Below are 20,386 nucleotides of genomic sequence, written 5' to 3' on the forward strand. Positions count from 1 at the left end.
ACTTTACAATGTTCACAGACTAAAACCACATATGTTCAGACTAAAACCACACACTTGGCATTGCTCACAAAGATCACACACTTGCCACTGGTCACAAAGATCACAACTTAACATTGTTCAAAGACTAAAATGACATGCTTGACACTGCTTACAAAGATCACACACTTGACATTGCTCACAAAGATCATAAACTTGATCACACACTTGACATTGTTCAGACTAAAATCACACACTTGGCGTTGTTCACAGACTAAAATCATACACTTGACACTGTTTACAAACATTGCACACTTGATACTGTCAACAAACTACTTGGCATTGCTCACAAAGATCACATACTTGACATTGTTAACAAAGGTCACATACACTGTATGGCTTTCACTAGTTTAGCATGCTAAAAGACATCAGAAAACAACCACCAAAATTCAGCATGCCAAAATCCATCATAACACAACCAACACTTTAGCATGTCAGAAGACATCACGACAGCTTTCACCATGCTAGCATGCCAAAAGCCATCACAGAACAACCAACATTTCAGCATGGCAGAATACATCACTGTACAGATGTCACTGTGTTAGCATGGCAAAAGACTTTAAACAACCAACACATATTAGCATGCCAGAGGACATCATAAAACCACCACCAAATTTTAGCATGCCAAAATCCATTATAACACATTCAACACCATTTTAGCATGCCAAAAGACATCATAACACAACCATAAACATTTCAGCATGCCCAAAAAAACTCCAATATCCATTAACATTTGAGCATGCCAAAAGACAACATTACACCCATCAACATTTTTTTTTAGCAAGCCAAAATATTTAATTACCAATTATCATTTCTGCATGCCAAAAGACAATGTAATGCAACTATCATCATTTCAGCATGCCAAAAGACAACACAATACAACCATCCCCATTTTAGCATGCCAAAGGATAACATGATATAACCACCACCATTTCAGCATGCCAAAAGACAACATGATACAACCATCACCATTTCAGCATGCTAGAGGACAGCACCATACAACCATCACCATTTCAGCATGCCAAAAGACAATGTATACAACCATCACCATTTCAGCATGCCAAAAGACAATGTATACAATCATCACCATTTCAGCATGCCAAAAGACAATGTATACAATCATCACCATTTCAGCATGCCAAACGACAATGTATACAAAACAACATGATACAACCATCACCATTTCAGCATGCTAGAGGACAGCACCATACAACCATGACAATTTCAGCATGCCAAAAGACAATGTATACAACCATCACCATTTCAGCATGCCAAAAGACAATGTATACAATCATCACCATTTCAGCATGCCAAAAGACAACACGATACAACCATCACCATTTCAGCATGCTAAAAGACAACATGTTACATCCATCACCATTTCAGCATGCCGAAAGATAATGTATACAACCATCACCATTTCAGCATACCAAAAAAAACAACAACATGATGCGACCATCATCATTTCAGCATGCCAAAAGACAACACGATACCACCATCATCATTTCAGCATGCCAAAAGACAACACGATACCACCATCATCATTTCAGCATGCCAAAAGACAACACGATACCACCATCATCATTTCAGCATGCCGAAAGACAAAACGATACGACCATCACCATTTTAGTATGCCGAAAGACAAAACGATACGACGATTACCGTTTCAGCATGCCAAAACACAAAATGATACAACCATTACCGTTTCAGCATGCCAAAAGACAAAATGATACAACCATTACCGTTTCAGCATGCCAAAAGGTAACATCATGAACATGATACAACTGTCCACGTTTCACCAACAGAACAAGTGTCTCCAGGTCAGATGACAAAAGTTTCTCACCTCAGGATTTTTCAGGCACCAGCAACAGATGAGTCCACTTTTCTGAGCAGTGAACTCAAACTGACCGTAGCCCACCGCCAACAGGTCCTGTTGACAAGGGCACAAGACATTCTGGTACCAATCACCTGTTAGCCACACACCGCTAGCATCACGTGTGTGTGTGTGTGTGTGTGTGTGTGTGTGTAATTTTTTGGGTGTTAAATGCCACAGGATGAGTGTGTAAACACAACCTACACTGCCACTTTATCTGAGGGTTCTCGATTTGCTCGACTCACATATAGTTCAACAGAAGTATTGCACACAGATAAATATATTTTTATAATTTCTCTCTATACACACACACAAGCAAAAACACACACATAAGCACATGCACATGTACACACACACACGTGCACGCGCACAGGTCCACACACACACACACATACTCCCATACACATACACACACACCTGTACACACACATGCACACACAGAGACACATACACACACGCAAGTTCACACACACACACACAAAATTTATTCTTACTTATTCAATTCACCATCATGAAATAAAATCTTGACTTTGACACACACACACGTACACACACACACACACTCCCATACACAAAGGCACACACACACATACACACGGGCCCACACACACATACAAAAACACAGACGAAGGCAAGCAGAGGACAAGGAGGCGGGTGACTGACCGGGTTGGTCTTGCTCCAGGCCATGCAGGCCACGTTGTGGCCCTTGGTCAGGTGGCAGGTATAGGACCACAGGCGGGCCAGGTTGGGGCCAACCTCCTCCACCGACCCCTTCTCGCTTTTCTCCTCGTTTTCCTCCTCGCTTTTCTTGCTCTCTGCGTCTGCAGCTACAAAACAGAGATGCCAACCAACCCCTGTCAAGTGTTTTTTGGAACAATCAGGAAATTGGGAAGGAACATTTTGAATTTGGTAGGAACACTCAGACTCCGAGCCCAGAGATACCAACCCCTGTCCAGTGTCTGTAGGAACAATCAGGAAACTGGGAAGGAACATTTTGAATTTGGTAGGAACACTCGGACTCAGAACCAAATCAGGAAATGTCTATTTTATCTACAAAACACACAAAGCACCTGCAACACGGTGTAACTGCTGTGATTAAGCCGACTGGTATGCTCAATGCTGCACGTAAACATGTACATTGGCATTCTTCTAAACACGCATGCAGTTAGCTGAGCATCATCACGTGTGAGACCAAGGCTAGTAGTGACTGCCCGGCCTTTTAATCGATAGGTAAAGAGCGTCTGGGTAATGTTATGACAGGAAAGCATGTGACTGTGCTATGTTGTCAAAAAAAGAACTTGTCAGAACAATTTTGACGGTTGCGTAATGCTGGAACAAACTGTGATGGAGCGTAACAAAATATGGCAATATCATGAGAGATGGCGTCTCTAAAAAAAAAAACATCCCGCTGTTTTGCACCCACCCTGACTACACATGTGTTGCTGTAGAGTCAGAGTTCCTCCTTCTTCCTTCTCATTCACCCCCCAACCCCACCAGTGGAATGCCTTGCCATGGTAAAGACTGAGACACTCCCAGTCCATTTCAGGCTTCATAACCAACCTCAGCACTCATTGTTTCAAAACCACCTTTGATTAATTTTTTTTTTTTAATCTATGTGTGTCTGCATGCATGCAGGTTTTTATGAATAAAGTTTGCTATGTTTTTTGTACTCGGAATGTACTTCTGATGCATTGTCTTTTCACAGTTTGTAATGCTTCTCAGTGCTGTGACTGACTGAAAACTGTTCATTTCTTCACACTGGCCGAGGTGTCTACTTGCCTGTGGCAACAAATAATGGTCAGTTCCTTTGATTTGTTTTTCTTGTGTTGCATTAATAGCCCTGCATTCATTTAACTAAAATCATACACAAACCTGCAATACTACATTAATATCAATACACACACACAAGCACACAAACACACACTCATGTTCATGCCCACATGTCAACAACACGCACACTCACTCACAAGCTCAGGCTCAAATCCCCCCACCCCCAACCCCTACACACACACACTTACGGAGGCATGCTTGCACACTCACACATACACTGGCACACACTCTCACAAACCCAAGTGACAGAGAAGCACACAAGACAATCTGTGCTAATAAACTCATACATCTGTAGGCGCTGATCGAAAATGAATGAAATAAAAAGCACTTGTCCATAATAATTTTAGATAACACACAAAGATTTGTGCATGAGTGATTGAAAAAAAAAAGGTATAAAAAAGTATCTTGTATCTGACCACAAAAAAAACAGCAAGGCTTATGCTTTTGGAAAATATTTGTTAATAGCATTATTTGTATTTGTGTCTTTGATGTTCTAAAGTGCATTAATCAGTGCCAGCAGATGCATACAAAGGGTGCAAACTGCGCATGCATGGAATAATGAGTTAATGCTGTGCTGACAAGTCTACAGAGTGGACATGCATGACAACTACTCACAATGATGGGACTAACGACAGGGTTTGAAATTTCCAGATCTTTTTTTTTGTTGTTGTTGTCCTGGGGACAGGTTGACAAAGAACTACTTGTCCCCCCAAATTTCTACTTGCCCTCCCTAACAAAGTAAAGAGACAGTTCTGTTCATGAAAGTAACGTACCAGTAGTGCAATGACAAGGCAGTAGGCATAATTCATTATACAATTAGTATGTAATGCAGGATTTTTCTTCCAATACTCCTGAAACGTTGTTGCTGTTTTTGATTGTTGTTTTTTCTTGTCTCTTGATCATACTGATTCCTTCTTTTCCTGATCCTTTCTTCGGTGGAAGTGAAAATGGAAAGTGGATTGCTCATCAATGGAGCGGACTGTTTAGCCACCCTGTCACTGACAGTCAAAAACTGCCTGCCCAATCGACAAGCAGAGAGAGAGCATTTCTATTTGTCTGCCAGAAAGCATCATCATTTCTGATAATCGGATGGTTGGGAATATAGATATATTCAAGATGGCGTCGACCAATGGCAACACGGGGATAGCTGCCCTGTTTATTTTGTGTTTAATTCTGTTTATGTGTGTCAGGGAAACAGCTGTGATTTTACAATATGATCCTGACACGCTGCTGCTTGTTAGGGAACAGGTAGGTGAGTCCAGTGTTTTGAGATCTCACTTCAACTCACTCCATCATGATATACAAACATCAATGAACACCGACCGGTCAGATTCAACATGAAAGGTTAAGTCTGAGAGGAAACGCAGAGGTGGGGCCCTTTCAAGGTTACGCCAACGAAGTTTTTGCCCACCTCTAACCAGTATGTACTTGTCCAACGTTAGATCTCTGTGTTTTGTTTCACTGAAACATGGCTTAACCCGGACATCCCTGACAGCACCGTTCAACCACCAGGCTTCACTGTACACAGAGCTGACCGCACTGCTGACTCAGGCAAGCAAAGGGGCGGCGGTGTGTGTTTCTTCATCAACACACGCTGGTGCTCCGATGTCAAAGTGCTATCGCGTGACTGCTTCCCTGACTGAGTATGTTCCCAACCATCCAGTGCTGACCCTTCTACCTCCCATGTGAAATTCCCGCAGTGATGCTGATCGCTGTGTACATCCATCCCACAGCGAACCTCTCCGCCGCACTTGGTCTGCTAGCAGACGAAATTATCAAGTGTGAGAACAGTTGGCCCGACTCCATCGTCATTGTTGCTGGTGATTTCAACAAAGCCAGCCTCAAGAAAGAAATGCCAAAGCTGTACCAGCAAGTGGACTGTCCAACACGCGGTGACAATACCCTCGACCACTGCTACACCTCCATCAAGAAGGCGTACCACTCAATCCGCCATGTGCCTTTGGGACAGTCTGACCACAGCATGATTTTTCTGGTGCCGGTCTACAAATAAAAACTGAAAGCTGAAAAACCAGTCGTGAAAACTGTGAAACAATCATCGGCCCCTGGCTTAGAGACCGGGCAGGATTGTTTCAAATGTACAGACTGGAATGTTTTTAAAGATTGTGCCAGGGACTTAAATAAATATACCGACACAGTGTGTGATTATATTTCATTCTTTGAAAGTGTGTGCATTCCATCAAAAAATATCTAAATATTTTCAAAAGATAAAATTTGGTGTAACGGGGCTGTTAGGCAAAAACTAAAGGAAAAAGAGGGAGCTTTTTGTGAAAATGATGATAGAATAGTCCACAATAAGGCAAAAAGAAGTGTTGAAAAATGCATTAAGAAGGCAAAGCTTTTATATCAGAAAAAAATAGAAGAAAACCTGTCTGCAAACAACTCTAGGAATGTATGGACCAGACTGCAGAACATCACTGATGTGTAAAATGACCCACCAGACAGTCGACAGCACTGACAGAACTCTTCCAGACAAACTCAACACATTCTACTCCAGATTCAACAAACCATTGTCTACTTCTGATGTGGCTGCACCCAAAATCACGCCCACTCTCCCTTTCACAGTCCAAGAGAATGAAGTCAGACGCCACTTCAGTCGTCTGAAAATGAGAAAAGCCACTGGCCCTGACAACATCTCACCAGGCCTTTTGAGGAAGTTTGCAGTCCAACTATCTAGTGTCTTCACTGACATATTTAACATGTCCCTTCAGTCTTGTGTGGTGCCACACTGCTTTAAGAAATCAACAATCATTCTAGTTCCAAAAAAAGCACAGCCTAGTTGTCTTAATGATTATCATCCCGTAACCTTAGCATCAGTCGTAATCAAAACATTTGAACGCTTGATTCTACAATTCCTAAAAATCTGTATTCCTCCATCTTTTGATCCCTTTCAGTTCGCCTACAGAGCTAAGAGATCAGTTGAAGATGCCATCAGCATAGGTCTCTACGTCCTCAGACATCTCGAAAATCCAAACAGCTATGCCAAGATCCTTTTCATTGACTACAGCTCTGCATTCAACACAATAGTGCCAACAAAACTATATTTCAAACTAAAAGACCTCTCGCTGCTTGAATCAATTTGTGCATGGATCCTAAATTTTCTAAGATGCAGACCGCAAGTTGTTAAAGTTGGTGACCTCACCTCCTCCACATGCATTCTCAACATAGGCATCCCACAGGGATGTACAACACATGACTGTACAACTCAAAATGAATGTAACACCATGGTCAAGTTTTCTGACAATACTACTCTAGAAGGGCTGAATACAAACAGTGATGAGTCAAAATATAGGGAAGAAGTACTGGAACTTGTGAGCTGGTGTGATCAAAACAACTTAGAACTCAACGTATCAAAAACCAAAGAATTAATTTTAGATTTCAGGAAGACCAGATCTGACCCCTTACCACTTGTCATTAAAGACAAGCAAGTAGAGATCATCAGCAGCTTTAAATTTCTTGGACTGATCATTTCCAACGATTTGAAATGGGAAAAAAACATGGAAAAAATTGTTAAGAAAGCACAACAGCACCTGTATTTTCTTCAGCGCATCAAAAAGTTTGGAATAAAAGAAATCATGGTTGATTTCTACCGAGCAGTCACTGAAAGTGTGCTAACCTTCGCTATTACTGTTTGGTACGGAAACATTTCCAAGGCAGAAATTGCAGCCCTTAACAGAATCGTAAAAACTGCCACCAAGATTACCAGGGCTGATCTACCTTCTCTAGAAGACATATATTATAAGCGGCTACTCAGAAAAGCAAAATCAATCAGCCAGGATGAATTACATGCAGCTTTTGGGATTTTTGAGATGCTCCCCTCTGGTCGACGGTACAGAATATAAGGATGAAAACCAATCGCTTCGCCAATAGCTTTTTCCCCAAAGCAACCAATGCCCTGTTTCTTGAACAAATCCAGTATGATAAATAAAACTGCGCAATCAACAGCCATCTACCTGAAGATCTAGTCATCAACCCCATCCACATGTAATATGCAGCTTCTGTTCAAGCGTGTGTGTGTGTGTGTGTGCGTGTGCGTGCGCGCAGTGCGTGCATGTGTATGCACAAGTTTTTATATTGATATGCACTTGTATGTATCCTAATTTCTACTGTATCTATCTTTGTGTATGATTTTTGATTTATATTCGTATCTTGTTATGCACTATTCCCCCCCAATATTCCTTGTGACCCCTGTACACTTGGTAATAAAGACATATTCTATTCTATTCTATTTCCAGCCCTGTATTATGACATTTCCTACCATTTCTGTGAGAGTCAAAAACTGGATGCACAATAAACAAGCAGAGAGAGAGCATTTCCATTTGTCCACCAGAAAGCGCGTTGTTTCAAACAATCGGAAGGTTTGGTATTTTGAACCCTGAACAGTGACCTTTCCAACCCTTTTGCTGAGTGACAGTCAAAAATTGGTTTGCCCAGCAGACACATAGAGAGAGTAATTATGTCCACTTGTCCATTAGAAGGTTTAGATACAATGGACAATCGGCTGGGTGGACGTTTCAAGCCCTGACGTTTCCTACCTTGGAGGACGGCGAAGCCTCTGTACACAGCCTGCTTGGGCTGATAGGTGTTGAGGTTGATGACCCGCTCCATCACAAACAGGTCATGCTTCAGTGACTCTGACTGGACACACAAACAGGCGACACAGTCAGTTATGTACAGGTACATAATGTACAACACCACATACACATGTGTACACACAACATCATATCATCATTTTATCAGTAAAGCTCTGGAGAACAACAGGGCAGGAGCCCCAGATATCAAAGACATCCACTGAAAATTGAACACATGCATGCAGCATGCTCAACCCAACCCAATAAACATTTCCCCTTCAAAACACACAAATGAACATATGCACCAAGTATGCATTGTATTGTATAGTATTACTAATTTTTGTCATAACAGATTTCTCTGTGTGAAATTCAGGCTGCTCTCTCCAGGGAGAGATTGTCCCTTCTTTTTTGTATTCTTTCCTGCATGCAGTTTTTTTGTTTTCCTGTTGAAGTGGATTTTTCTACAGAGCAAGCGCTCACACAGGCACATACACACATGCTCATTCAATCACACACACAAACACACACAGGAACCTTCAAGATGCTCCCCTCCCCCACAGACGAGGTGTTGGAGACAACAGTAGGTGGACCTGTATCACCAAAGAAGGTAGACTCTGCTGTCGAGGTGATCGTGCCCATGCTCTCTGCACACACACAAACATACATGAGTGCACATACACACAGAGTGTGCACACACATGCATACACACACATTCTGTCCTTCCAACTCTGTCTCTCTCTCCTTGTCTCAACTTTTACCAATATCCCATTGCCTGTTCTTGTCTCTCACTTCTCTCTCACCCTCCCTTTCTCTCATTCTCACTCTTTCTTTTCCTGATAATAATGTTATAATGTTGCTTTTGCATGTTATATTTGTGTCAGCTTCATATATATGTTGTTTTTCATATAGAATTTCTTGTGTGTTGCATGTAATGGTTTATTTTTAGGTAATGCCCTTCCTACCTAACTCTTTTTTTTCCCCTTTATTTTCTTTTCTTTTCTCCCCCCCACCCCGCCCCCTCCCAAAGAGCAGAATATAAAAAGGCTGTATAAGCTTATCATTTTACTCTCAATAAAGGTCATTTTAGCCTGACTTGACAAAGTACATATCAGTCACAACAGACAAACCTGATGGTAGCAAAAAAACGCGATCTAACTGAAATAACTGATCTCCTGCAGAACTTTGTAATAAACAGAGTGTGACAAGAACTACAGTGCACTGTCAGATCACGATGGGGTGACAGCCAAGTGGTCACAGCGTTTCAATCAGCATCCTATGTTTGAAACCCAGCTACACCTGGTGGGTTAAGGGTGGCGATTTTTCCAATCTCCTAGGTCAACAAATGTGCGACCCTTCAAGTGCCCGAAGCCTCTTCAGTTTCAGTAGCTCAAGGAGGCGTCACTGCGTTCGGACAAATCCATATACGCTACACCACATCTGCCAAGCAGATGCCTGACCAGCAGCGTAACCCAACGCGCTTAGTCAGGCCTTGAGAAAAAAAAAAGAGAAAAAAAAAAGGGGGTGAATAAATAATAGATAAATACATTAAAAAAAACAAAAACAAACAACTACTACCACTACTAATAATATGTATAAGGTGCAAAAATTTGATGAAGTCAACTATAAGCGTACATAAATAAATAAATAATTCACGGGTGTTCAGTGCTGGCACTTTAGTTGGCCCTGCGAAAGTTCGTGAACCCAGGAAGTAGGGCATGGATATAAATAAATGCGGCTGACAAACAGGCCGTGCCAGCGGCACTCGCTGTACGCTTGTTCGGCGGTAAATCTGCTTTGTTTCTTTCGCGCATCATCTCCTCGGATGGATCGGAAATAACACGACCGACTAAAGAAGTGGTTTTCTGAAAAGAACACAAAATAAGCTTTCCATTGACTCCAAACACAATATGTTTTCTTACATAGCGGTTGTTGCGGCAACGGCTGAAACATAAATGAAGAAAGAGAAGAGAAGGATAAGCAGAAACAAGATCGCAAAAATCGTTAAGTTTAAATCCCTCTCTAAGAAAACAGGCGTTTATCACAATAACATCGTAAATACACACAGAACATATAGCATGCCTGCATGCAGATTAGCTTACCTTTTGAGTTGTGCGATTTTTCTTGGCAGCACAACAAACGTTTAAATGAACACACTGTAGCATGGTGAGTGCGAGCAGCAGGGGGATGGAGAGCGGGGTGAGTGTCTGTCGGCTTATGGCACTGCCGTGCCCTTCATTCCATGAGAAAGACGAAGATTTTTAAGGTAAAAAAAAAAAATGAAACAATGATGTTGGTAAAATAATGAAATTGTGTAAATCAAATCAAACTGCACTCCAATAATACAACCAGGAATAGCAATAATTCAACTTTCTGTAATCGCTGCAGGAAATGTGTGGATGCTGTGAAAACGTGGGAAAAGTGGGGCGGAGGCTGCGGGGCCAATTGAAACAAAGAAGGCAGTGTCCCGGTTTGGCGCACGGGGCCAGAAATACCGCGGCGAATGCGCCGGTCAGCGCAGAGTGCGGTGGGAAAGTCTGGCATTAAAAAATTTTTGACCCAAGACGCTAGACGCTGCTCGGCCAACTAAAGAGCCAGATTTTGTGCTCGGCTGAGCAGCCGTGAATTATCATATAAAAAAAGTAGTGGTAGTAATAAAAATAATACTAATAACAAATAAATAAATAAGACAACAAATGATGATAAATAAGCAAATAAATGTAAAACATGGAGACACACATACACCCATATATGCATAACAGATATGCACCAAACATGCAGTTTCACAGATATGAAAGCACAGTCAAATACACATAAACGTACATGAGCCCCAACACACACACACACACACACCCCACACACACACATTACCCTGCACCTCCTCTACCCCCCTCCTCCACACACTCATTTATAGGCTACGTATTGCAGCTTCCACGGCATACACACACACACACACACAGATGAACACTTACTTGTACAAGCACACACACATACGCCCATATCCCCCACCTCGAACCCCACACACATATATACAAAGATATATAATATATATATACACACCCGCATGTTCCAATATTCCGTTGCTCCCACAGTGTAGGCATGCACACACACACATACCTCATCCTCTACCCCCCCCTCCTTCCCCCCACACTCCCCCCCCACCCTCACATATGCACGTGCACAGAACTCTCCTGACACTTGTGTACACTTACACCCTCGCGCATGCACAGACGCACTCAAACACACAGACCCACACATACTCACAAACACACACATACACACACGCACAGAGGCTGCCACTGATTGGCCGCAATAGGGATGGGAAAAGATCTCTGATGCCAAGGACGTGGCGTCTAGTGTGTTGCTCAGTCTATTGTATTTGGAAAAGCCAACAGAGACTCTGTTCCGTTTTGAAGAAATTTGCGCAATGTTGGTTTGAAAATGATGCCGATATTTGTTTGATTTGCAAAGCATCGTGCTCTACGTTTCATGCTAGACTTACGGCCACTCCCTCTCTCTGCTTTTATTTCTTTGAGGCGATCGATGGTGTGATGGCCTTGTACCTGTTCTTTTTGATATTCTTTGACTTTTCTGAGGATTTCCGATTTTCCTAGATGTAGGCCGCTCGTTGTTGTTGCGTTACCAGCAAGTCTGTCAGCTCGCTCATTTCCCTTAACACCTGCATGTCCCGGGCAGTATGACCATGTGAGTTTTTTAACCTGAAAGTTGTGCATTGCCTTATGCCACTCTGGGCTTCCCATTCCATTTTCAATTTTCTGTATGAGGTTCATTGAGTCGGTTAGAATCATGGCATGTTGGTTTCTGGGCGAATGGATGGGCGATAGCCACTGGAGGGCATGTGTCACTGCTTCAACTTCCATCGTTAGGCTGGAGGTTGTGACTTTGTAGGCAGCATTCTCTTCCCTAATTGTTTTTCCATTTCGTTTCGCAGTGAATCCCCAACCGGATTGGTCTTTGGTGACTGAGCCATCTGTGTATATGATGATGTCCTCTTCTTTACTGTTTTCTTCTATGAGTAGCTTCACTTCCGCATCAGTTTTGCCATCTGGCCATTCCCGACAATGTCTTCCTAGAGTGGGTGAAATGGCTGTGTTGAATAGATGGTTGAGGTTTTGGGTTTTTTTCTCCCATTCTTTTGTTTCTTTCAGGTCTTGTAGTCGGCATACTAGCTGGATTGTGTCTTCTGCTTGCCCCATCCATGATCTTCCCTGTCCTAGACGGCTGCCTTTTGGTTCTTTGACTGCGTCATGCAGTGGGTTTTGAGGGTTTTCTAATGCTTTGAAGTAGGTCATAACCTGTTCTCGCCTCTTCATGTAAAAATACATACTACATCAAATATGCAGTTTAACAATCCGACAATCCATTGTCAGTGATCGGTAGATTATAGAAACACATACATACCCAGCATGCACACCTCAGAAAACAGAGTATGGCTGCCTAAACAGGAGAGTGAAAACAGTCATGTATGCTAAGCCCCACTTGTACATGCGAGTGAATGGTTGTAGCCTACGAATGCAGAGGGGAAAAAAGGAGAAATGAAAAGCCTTAAGCCTATAACAAGATGACAGAATCATGCAACATCAGTGACTTACCTTTTACTGTGTCTTTGAGTTTGCTGCCATCTGGAAAAAGAACAACAGGAGTACCAAAAATTAATAAGCATTCAGCATGACAACAGTCATCAACACAATGCATTTCGTAATACTGAAATTTATGTGCTGTTCTCATCATACAGATTCTGAACTAAAGGAAATGATAATTATGAGCCACAACCACTAGTCATAAAATGCTGCTTTTCAGCTGAGAATGAAGGAGCTGACTGTTGAGAAATTGCAGAAAACTAAGGATACCTCTGCAGCAAAGCATGTAAATGCAGGCAAACCTTTTACAGTCAGACAACACGACTGATTGAGGCATCCACTGTGGTGAAGTGGTTAGTGTCACATACTGATGACTGGGAAGATGTGGGTTTGATCCCCATTAGTGGTGGTTTTTTTGTTGTTGTTTTTTAGCCTATGGCCACTCCTACCCCAGAGCTGTATGTGCTAAGCTTAACCCTTAGCCTGCCAAGGGATTTAGCAAATAACTGAATCCTTTTTGCCGGTGAATTTTCACAAAAAAGGTATGTGTAGGAAAAAAAAATCTGGATTAATTTGTCAAATGACATGGAAAAAAAAATCTGAAAGAATAAATGGACAATACAGAAAAAAAATGTTTTGTTATGATTAACCCTCTTGCATTCGGATTCTCTGAGGCCAAACTCCCCTAGATTTCGGATTCTTTTGGTGAGTTTAGCCGCAAAATGGGTGTGTATAGTTCACGCTTCACCACAACCAAGAATAAACCTCTAGAGTCATGAAATTCGGCAGGTATGGTCATGAGGCTTTGTTCTGTCATGTGAGCGAGATTCTGTGTGTCTAGATGTGAAAGGTCGTGTCTCTGTCACCAAAATGTCACCAAATATGTCACATGCGATGGTGACAGTTCTAATACAGCACACCAACATGCAGTTATTCCATGCACATGCACGTTAGTGTTGTGAAATGAAGCTGCGGCCTACCTGAGATGATCTGTCTCCTGTCTGCCAGTACAGTCCCCACAGGTAATCCAAAGAATGTCACACAACTAGTGTCAGTTGTCACAACTGAAGAGTTACTGGAGATAATTTCAAGCACAGTTCCATGTTGCTCTTATGTCACTGTTCTAAGCACTTTGTACAGATCTGTTTATATATGCACACAATGTGTTACTGTACAGTAAGGATAGTGAGTAGAGTGTCACTGCTAAGTGTCACAGAGTCACCAAAACTACAGGTAAGCACACACACACACATAAACAAAAACAAGCTAGCTTGTCCTAATGTTGAGGCACATTCTGTCCATGATAGTCACGGAAACAGTCATTCCTGTGGAAGCAGAGAGGTACCTGGCAGAAAGAACACGTATATGATGTTTCCACCCCTCGTCCCTTCGCCGTCCTGCGACCGTCTTTGATGCACTGCCGACAGACCCGACGTCTCCCTTTGATCTTTTCTAACTTGTGATGGTCGATGCTGGCCAAGGCAATGGGGGCATCTGGCACTGCTTTGCTGCGCCCTGCTTTGCGCTTCCTGGAGGTGAATCCTGCGCGAAGTTGTTCTGCAATGTCAGCGCGAAACATCAAGTGGTCATAGGTCTTGTTCACTGGGGCATGAGGTGACACTTCCCAGGTGAGGTAGGCCTGGACAATGCACAAGTTGACCAGAGAATGGAAAATGTAGCGCCACCATTTCTTGTTCTGATGACCAACAGGGTAGTAGGCGCGATACTGGTCTGACTTGTCAACGCCACCCATGTACTTGTTGTAGCTGGCGATGACTGTCGGTGTCACTTTGTCTTCCACTGTCGTCATACCTGGTGGCTGGTTGGTGCTGAGAAGGTAGATCTGACGGTTGTCTTTGTAGACTGTGGCCATCAGCGAGCCCTTCTGCATCTGCAGCAATTTTCCCTTCTCTTTTAATTTGGCAGTCTTGACCTCCTCTGGTAACCCCCTGCGGTTGACGTTGACAGTGGCACAGGCATATGTCCCATTTCGGGCCAGGTGTGTCATCAAGGGGACACTGGTGAAAAAACGATCAAAATACAGGTGCCTGTTTTGATGGTAGAAAGGTGATGCCAACATGTGAACGACTTCATGCCCAAGACTGATGGTGGTGTCTCTGCGACTTGCACGGCCGGTGTAAATATCAAATGCAACGCAGTACCCTGTCCTGGCGTCACACATCTCCCACACCTTGATGCCCCATTTGGTTGGCTTGGCTGGCATGTACTGCTTGAAAAATATCCGACCCTTGTACCCGATCATTGCCTCATCAATACTTAGTTCACGACCTGGATGGTAGTTGGTCCGGAACAAAGGAAGAATCATGTTGATGAAATTTCTCACCTTGTACAAGGGGTCATAGTCGGGGTGATCACGTGCAGGTGTGTTCGATGTGTCGCGCAGATGAAAGTACTGGTTGATTTTGAAAAACCGTGTTTTGGGCATGACACTGCTGATCCAGTTATTCCTGAAGCGAGGGTCGGTTGACCAGTAGCACCACAAACGTGGCAGACGATTGATCCCCAACATGATCAGCACAGAGAGATAGGCCCGCATTTCATCAGGTGTTGTTTCGTACCAAAGGGGGTCAGGTGTGCCCCGGGCTGCTTGTTTTTGCCGGGCATACCTGTTAGTCTCTTCTGCTGCAACCTGAAAAAAAGTGATGGGTATAAACAAAAAAAAATAATCCAGAGGGGTGGCAGTGCTTGGCAGTGAATGTGCAGGGCCTGTCGGCTGCTGGAATGTGGCCACGTTGGTAGGCTGAGTAGCCGGTCGCCACGTGGTTTGCAGAGCGGCGAGTGGCACATTGTCCTCGGGATCACTTTCACCACTTTCTTCTTGATCGGAACCTAAATGCACATCAGAATCTTCTTCTAATTCTTCACACTCTTCAATCTGATCATATTTTGACACTTCTTCTAATATGAGACCTAATTCCTCCGCTGAATAATCCTCGAACTCACTGGTGCATGCAGACGACGCCATTGTGAAAACCGGTCAGTTTCATTCACAACTCTCCACACGCAGTTTCCCTCCTTTCTTTGTGAATGGAAGTGGTGCTAGCATCCAAAAATAGTGATGCCAGATTATTGGACTATAGTAGGAAACTTTCCACCAACTTTTAGTGCCTGTTGAGCATAGTCACGGCGTCAGCACATGATGGAAAAGTACCACACACACGCAGCCGGCGCCGGCCGCATTGAGGCGCTGCGCGCGCGCGGGCATGCCGGCTCCTACCGTTATCAGAAGGAAAGGGTTAAATGAATATGTGATCCACAAGATTTTTTTTCTTAAAAAATAAACATAACACAAACACATGAACACATACACACACACCATCCCCAACAAAGAAATGTCTGGATCAAAGCCATCAGCCCAATGTCAAGCCCACTGATCTGAAAATAGGCACACCATCATGCCTACCTCACAGTCCCTCCCCCTTGCTCACTTGACCTCGTGTCTTGCTACCGTTTTTATTCACCAACCTCTTCCAAAGATTCGTCAGAGTGCAGTTTATTTTCATCTTCTTCAAGCATTCATTCTAATTTTCACTGAGCAGCAGCTAAATCCTGTGTCAAACACTCGGGTTTGACAAGGCATTGCCAATTTGCTTGCCCGCATAGTTAATGAGTTGTTGTCACACTCCAATCAGCCAATAAAATCACTTGAAAAACATTCCTGGGTGATGTAGAGTGTTTCCATGTTATCATAAAAGTTGGAGGAACCTTGGCGAAGCTAAAGCTGCCAATGAAATAATTCCAAAACAACATAAAAACTCCAATCAAAAAAGATATTTAGCTGCCATTTGGATATGGCTTTTGTGTCAGTGGCAGGGTAGTGAATTATCTGCCATTTGAGAACGGCTTACGTGGCAATCTAAAGGTTAAAAGATGCAACTTTAGGAGTGTTGCTCAGATTTTCTGACCAACACTACAGGTGTCTGTATCTAGCAGCCTGGTTGATTGCGGCACATATCATGAGAGTACTGCCATGTCATGCTGGTCCCAAACCTTAGTGGACCCCCACAGCAGCATCTTCATCATCCCATCATCATTGCCGAAATACAAAAAACTAAATATTCTAAATTCTGGGCACAAAAGAAAAAGACTGACTGGACCGTCAGACAATACTGGTGGCCTAAAAACTTCATCATGATCAAAATCCATGAGACTTTCTTTTGGTAATGAGCCAGTCAATGTGATGCACAAATGCCACATGAAGAACACACCAAGAGAGACACAGAGACAAGACTGACCAACCACACACACACCGTACCAATGTGACCTTCTGCTTTGCTGGCAGTCTGTGTCTGGGACTGGCCTGAAGGAGTGGATACATTATGGGCGGGCGACTTGCGTGCCTGATCCTCCTGGCTGCTTTTCTGAGGTGTTTCAGTCGTCTCCACCCCCTCCTCTTCCCCCTCTTTGTCTGAAGACCAACACAAAGCCACACACACATATCAACCCTTTCACCACCAGTGAGTTTGGAGTGCAACACTCCCTGGCGCCAGCTGATTTTCAAGAAAGAGCAAGAAATTACACCTACCAATTTCAAATTACTATAACTTTTTTGTTTTTGAACCAAATTACTTACTGTTTGTTTTCAAAGTAAGAGGAATGATGGACTTGTTGATTTTTGGAGAATAAATGATGTTAGTACAAGTGAAATATTTTGATTTTTTAGTTAATTATTATGTTGTTGTTTTTTTTCAATACAAATTTTGCACTTCGACACAATACAGACATAAACAAAGACAGGTACAACACAAACATCACTGCAATGCAGCTGAAAACAAAGCAAACTCACCAACTGAAGTCTTCAGTGCAGCTATATTTCCCATGTAATGGTGTAAACCAGAATATAACCCATGGGAAACACATAAATTGAACTTGTGATTTTGTAGAAAAATGATGATTTCTGTCACTTCACTTGAAGGTTTCACAGTGTCCTCACTTGAAATATCTTACTGTGGTGGAACTATATATATATATACACTGTACAACTATCTGATGAAACTGAAATACTACTAAAGTCAGAAAATAAATGAATGGAGGTAAAATATATACAAATATGTCTAAACTGTTCATTGTTGGAGACGACAAATTTTTGTTGCTGCTGCTTTCCTGTAGTCCTCCACAGTGTGGTATAATTCAAAGCACAGAGTGGGACACGTGGGTTTGTTGCACTGCTTGCATTCAGAACGGGTCAGTGTCCTCTTCCATCCAGGGGTTCTGCGGTCGCTGCACACGGTGCATTCTGGTCGCTGGCTGTCGGTCAGCTCCCGCATGAAGTGTTGCTCTGTCAGTCATCCTGGTTTTGGTGTGTCTGACTGATGTCTGATTCTGCTGGTGGGAACAAAGCCCTCTAGAAGACCATCAATCACCTGTTCCCTGAACTGTCGTGCAGGAAGGACACTCCCTCTGGTCACTTTCTTGTAGATGATGTAGCCATTTGTGAGTGCCACTTCCCGCTCACAGTGGTAGACAGCGTGGTACCATTTTGATACTTTGTGTGGGTAGACATATGTCCAGCAGCTGGTCAGTGAGGTCAACACCACCCATGTACTGGTTGTAGTCCTCAGCCACCATGAGTTTTTCTATGGTTTTGAAGCCACCCTGGTGTTTTCCTGACTTCATCCTCTTGTCAATGGTGTTGTCGGAATGTACTGAAGACAAAAAGGCGACATATTTTATGTCATGCCACCCACACGCAACAATGTTGGTCACTGAGTTCTGGAAGACTTCAGCCGACTGTTGTTTGGCAGCAAGGCAGGAGGCATGTTCTTTCTTCCAGGGTGTACTGAAGTTCATGGACTAGGTTGGGTGAGGTGCAGAAGGAATCAGTGAAGATGATGTGACTGCTGTCCTTCAGTTCCTTCACCAGTTGGAGAACAACCTGCTCTGTGACACTAAAGTCTCCAGCTATCTGTAGATTGGAGAATGTCTCCTTTCCTGTGTATATCAAAAAGGTGTATCCAGATTTTGTCTCTGATCAGAATTGCTTGATACCAAATCGAATTGGCTTCAGAGGCAAATATTGTTGAAAGAAGGTATTTTGAATTTGATCATGGTCTCATCTATGGAGAGCTGTTGTTCTGGGCTGTAGACCTGGCTGTAGAGTGGATCCACAATGTTGAAGAGAGGTCTGATCTTGAACAGCGGGTCATACCCCTCCTCACCCCGTTGTACCTGCCTGGAGTTGTCACTTAAGTGGAGGAACCTGCGTATCAGCTCATACCTGTCCCTGGACATTACTGATCCAGGTTGAGCAGCCAGTATGTCCGCCAATAGTCTTCGATTTCAGGCTTACTACACAGCCCCATCGCGATCTGAAGAGCTGTGTATGCCTTCATCTCAGGAACAGTGATGTCTTTGGCAGCATTCAGCCTTGAATGTTGACTGAGTTCAGTGATGCCTGACAGCAGCCCCTCTGCATACAAGTTAGGCTGGTCAGCCATGAGTTGGAATGCCGATTCTGGGAAGAAAAGCATAAAGAAGTCCACTGGACGGAAGTTGTCAGTGTTGACAGGGACACCTGAAACACATGAGCAAAAAAGAAGTAAAATGCAATCAGTAATAATTATATAACAGCTGATTTATTATCAGCTAATAATAAATACTGCAAATAAAAGATAACATACTCATATTGTCATAAACAAGTGCACAAATAGCAAAAATATAGATTTTTACACAGGCACTGACCTCAAAGCTGACATGAAATATTTGTGTGGTAAATAAACATACTTTTCTTGCTCTTCAATGTCCTACACTTGTCTGATACGATGTACACATAATTTTATATTTGCTACTAGTGTATGAACAGTGCACCTCTGATCTGCCTATATAAAAAATACGTGCAACCTAATCTTAGTCACACACACTCCAGTGACACACATGTGGGAGCACACACACACACACACACACACACACCACACCACAAACACACACACACACACAGCTCTTACCAGTTTTCTTAGTAAAGACCGTACGGATCATCCATATGGTACAACTCCCACTGAAACAAATCAGGGCTTGGCACAGCTGATCTACCACGCCCCCTTGCTCCTGGTCGTTGGCGTGTACTTGAGCTTGACCCATGACCACGGCCACGCTGTGCTGTTGGTCTTCGACGTGACACAGATGCTGCCGCTTGAGTAACACACTCTTCCCCTTCACTATCACTGTCACTCACAGCTGCCGATGTGGTGGCCATAGCAGGAACACGTGCTCCACTCGTCTGGCCACGCCCCATACGCTCGCGACTTGGTACTTGGCTCGGTGCCCAGTCACCATCACTATCACCCTCCCCCTCAAACAATGAAACCTTTTCATCATCATACGGGAATTCTTCACCCGAATCTTCATTTTGCTGGCCTGGCTGCAGTCTCAGTTGCTCTATAACTAGCTCAGTAGTGAAGTAACGTTGTCAGCTCGTCGATGCAGCCATTTTGGAAAATGAG

General features: G+C 43.2%; 1 protein-coding gene across 1 annotated transcript in view; it reads right to left on the reverse strand.

Annotated features, from left to right (window-relative positions):
• LOC143295090 (dynein axonemal intermediate chain 4-like) overlaps positions 1-20,386 on the reverse strand; it is a 49,013-nt gene that overhangs the window by 17,946 nt on the left and 10,681 nt on the right. Inside the window, exons 8-13 of the mRNA XM_076606654.1 lie at positions 17,203-17,355; positions 12,939-12,968; positions 8,863-8,972; positions 8,293-8,395; positions 2,573-2,736; positions 1,880-1,966 (exon numbers count right to left, since the gene is read on the reverse strand). Of these exons, the coding sequence (XP_076462769.1) occupies positions 1,880-1,966; positions 2,573-2,736; positions 8,293-8,395; positions 8,863-8,972; positions 12,939-12,968; positions 17,203-17,355 (647 nt within the window). The remainder of the gene's footprint in view (positions 1-1,879; positions 1,967-2,572; positions 2,737-8,292; positions 8,396-8,862; positions 8,973-12,938; positions 12,969-17,202; positions 17,356-20,386) is intronic.

The sequence above is a fragment of the Babylonia areolata genome, chromosome 20, assembly GCF_041734735.1.
Source record: "Babylonia areolata isolate BAREFJ2019XMU chromosome 20, ASM4173473v1, whole genome shotgun sequence".
Classification (NCBI taxonomy): domain Eukaryota; kingdom Metazoa; phylum Mollusca; class Gastropoda; order Neogastropoda; family Buccinidae; genus Babylonia; species Babylonia areolata.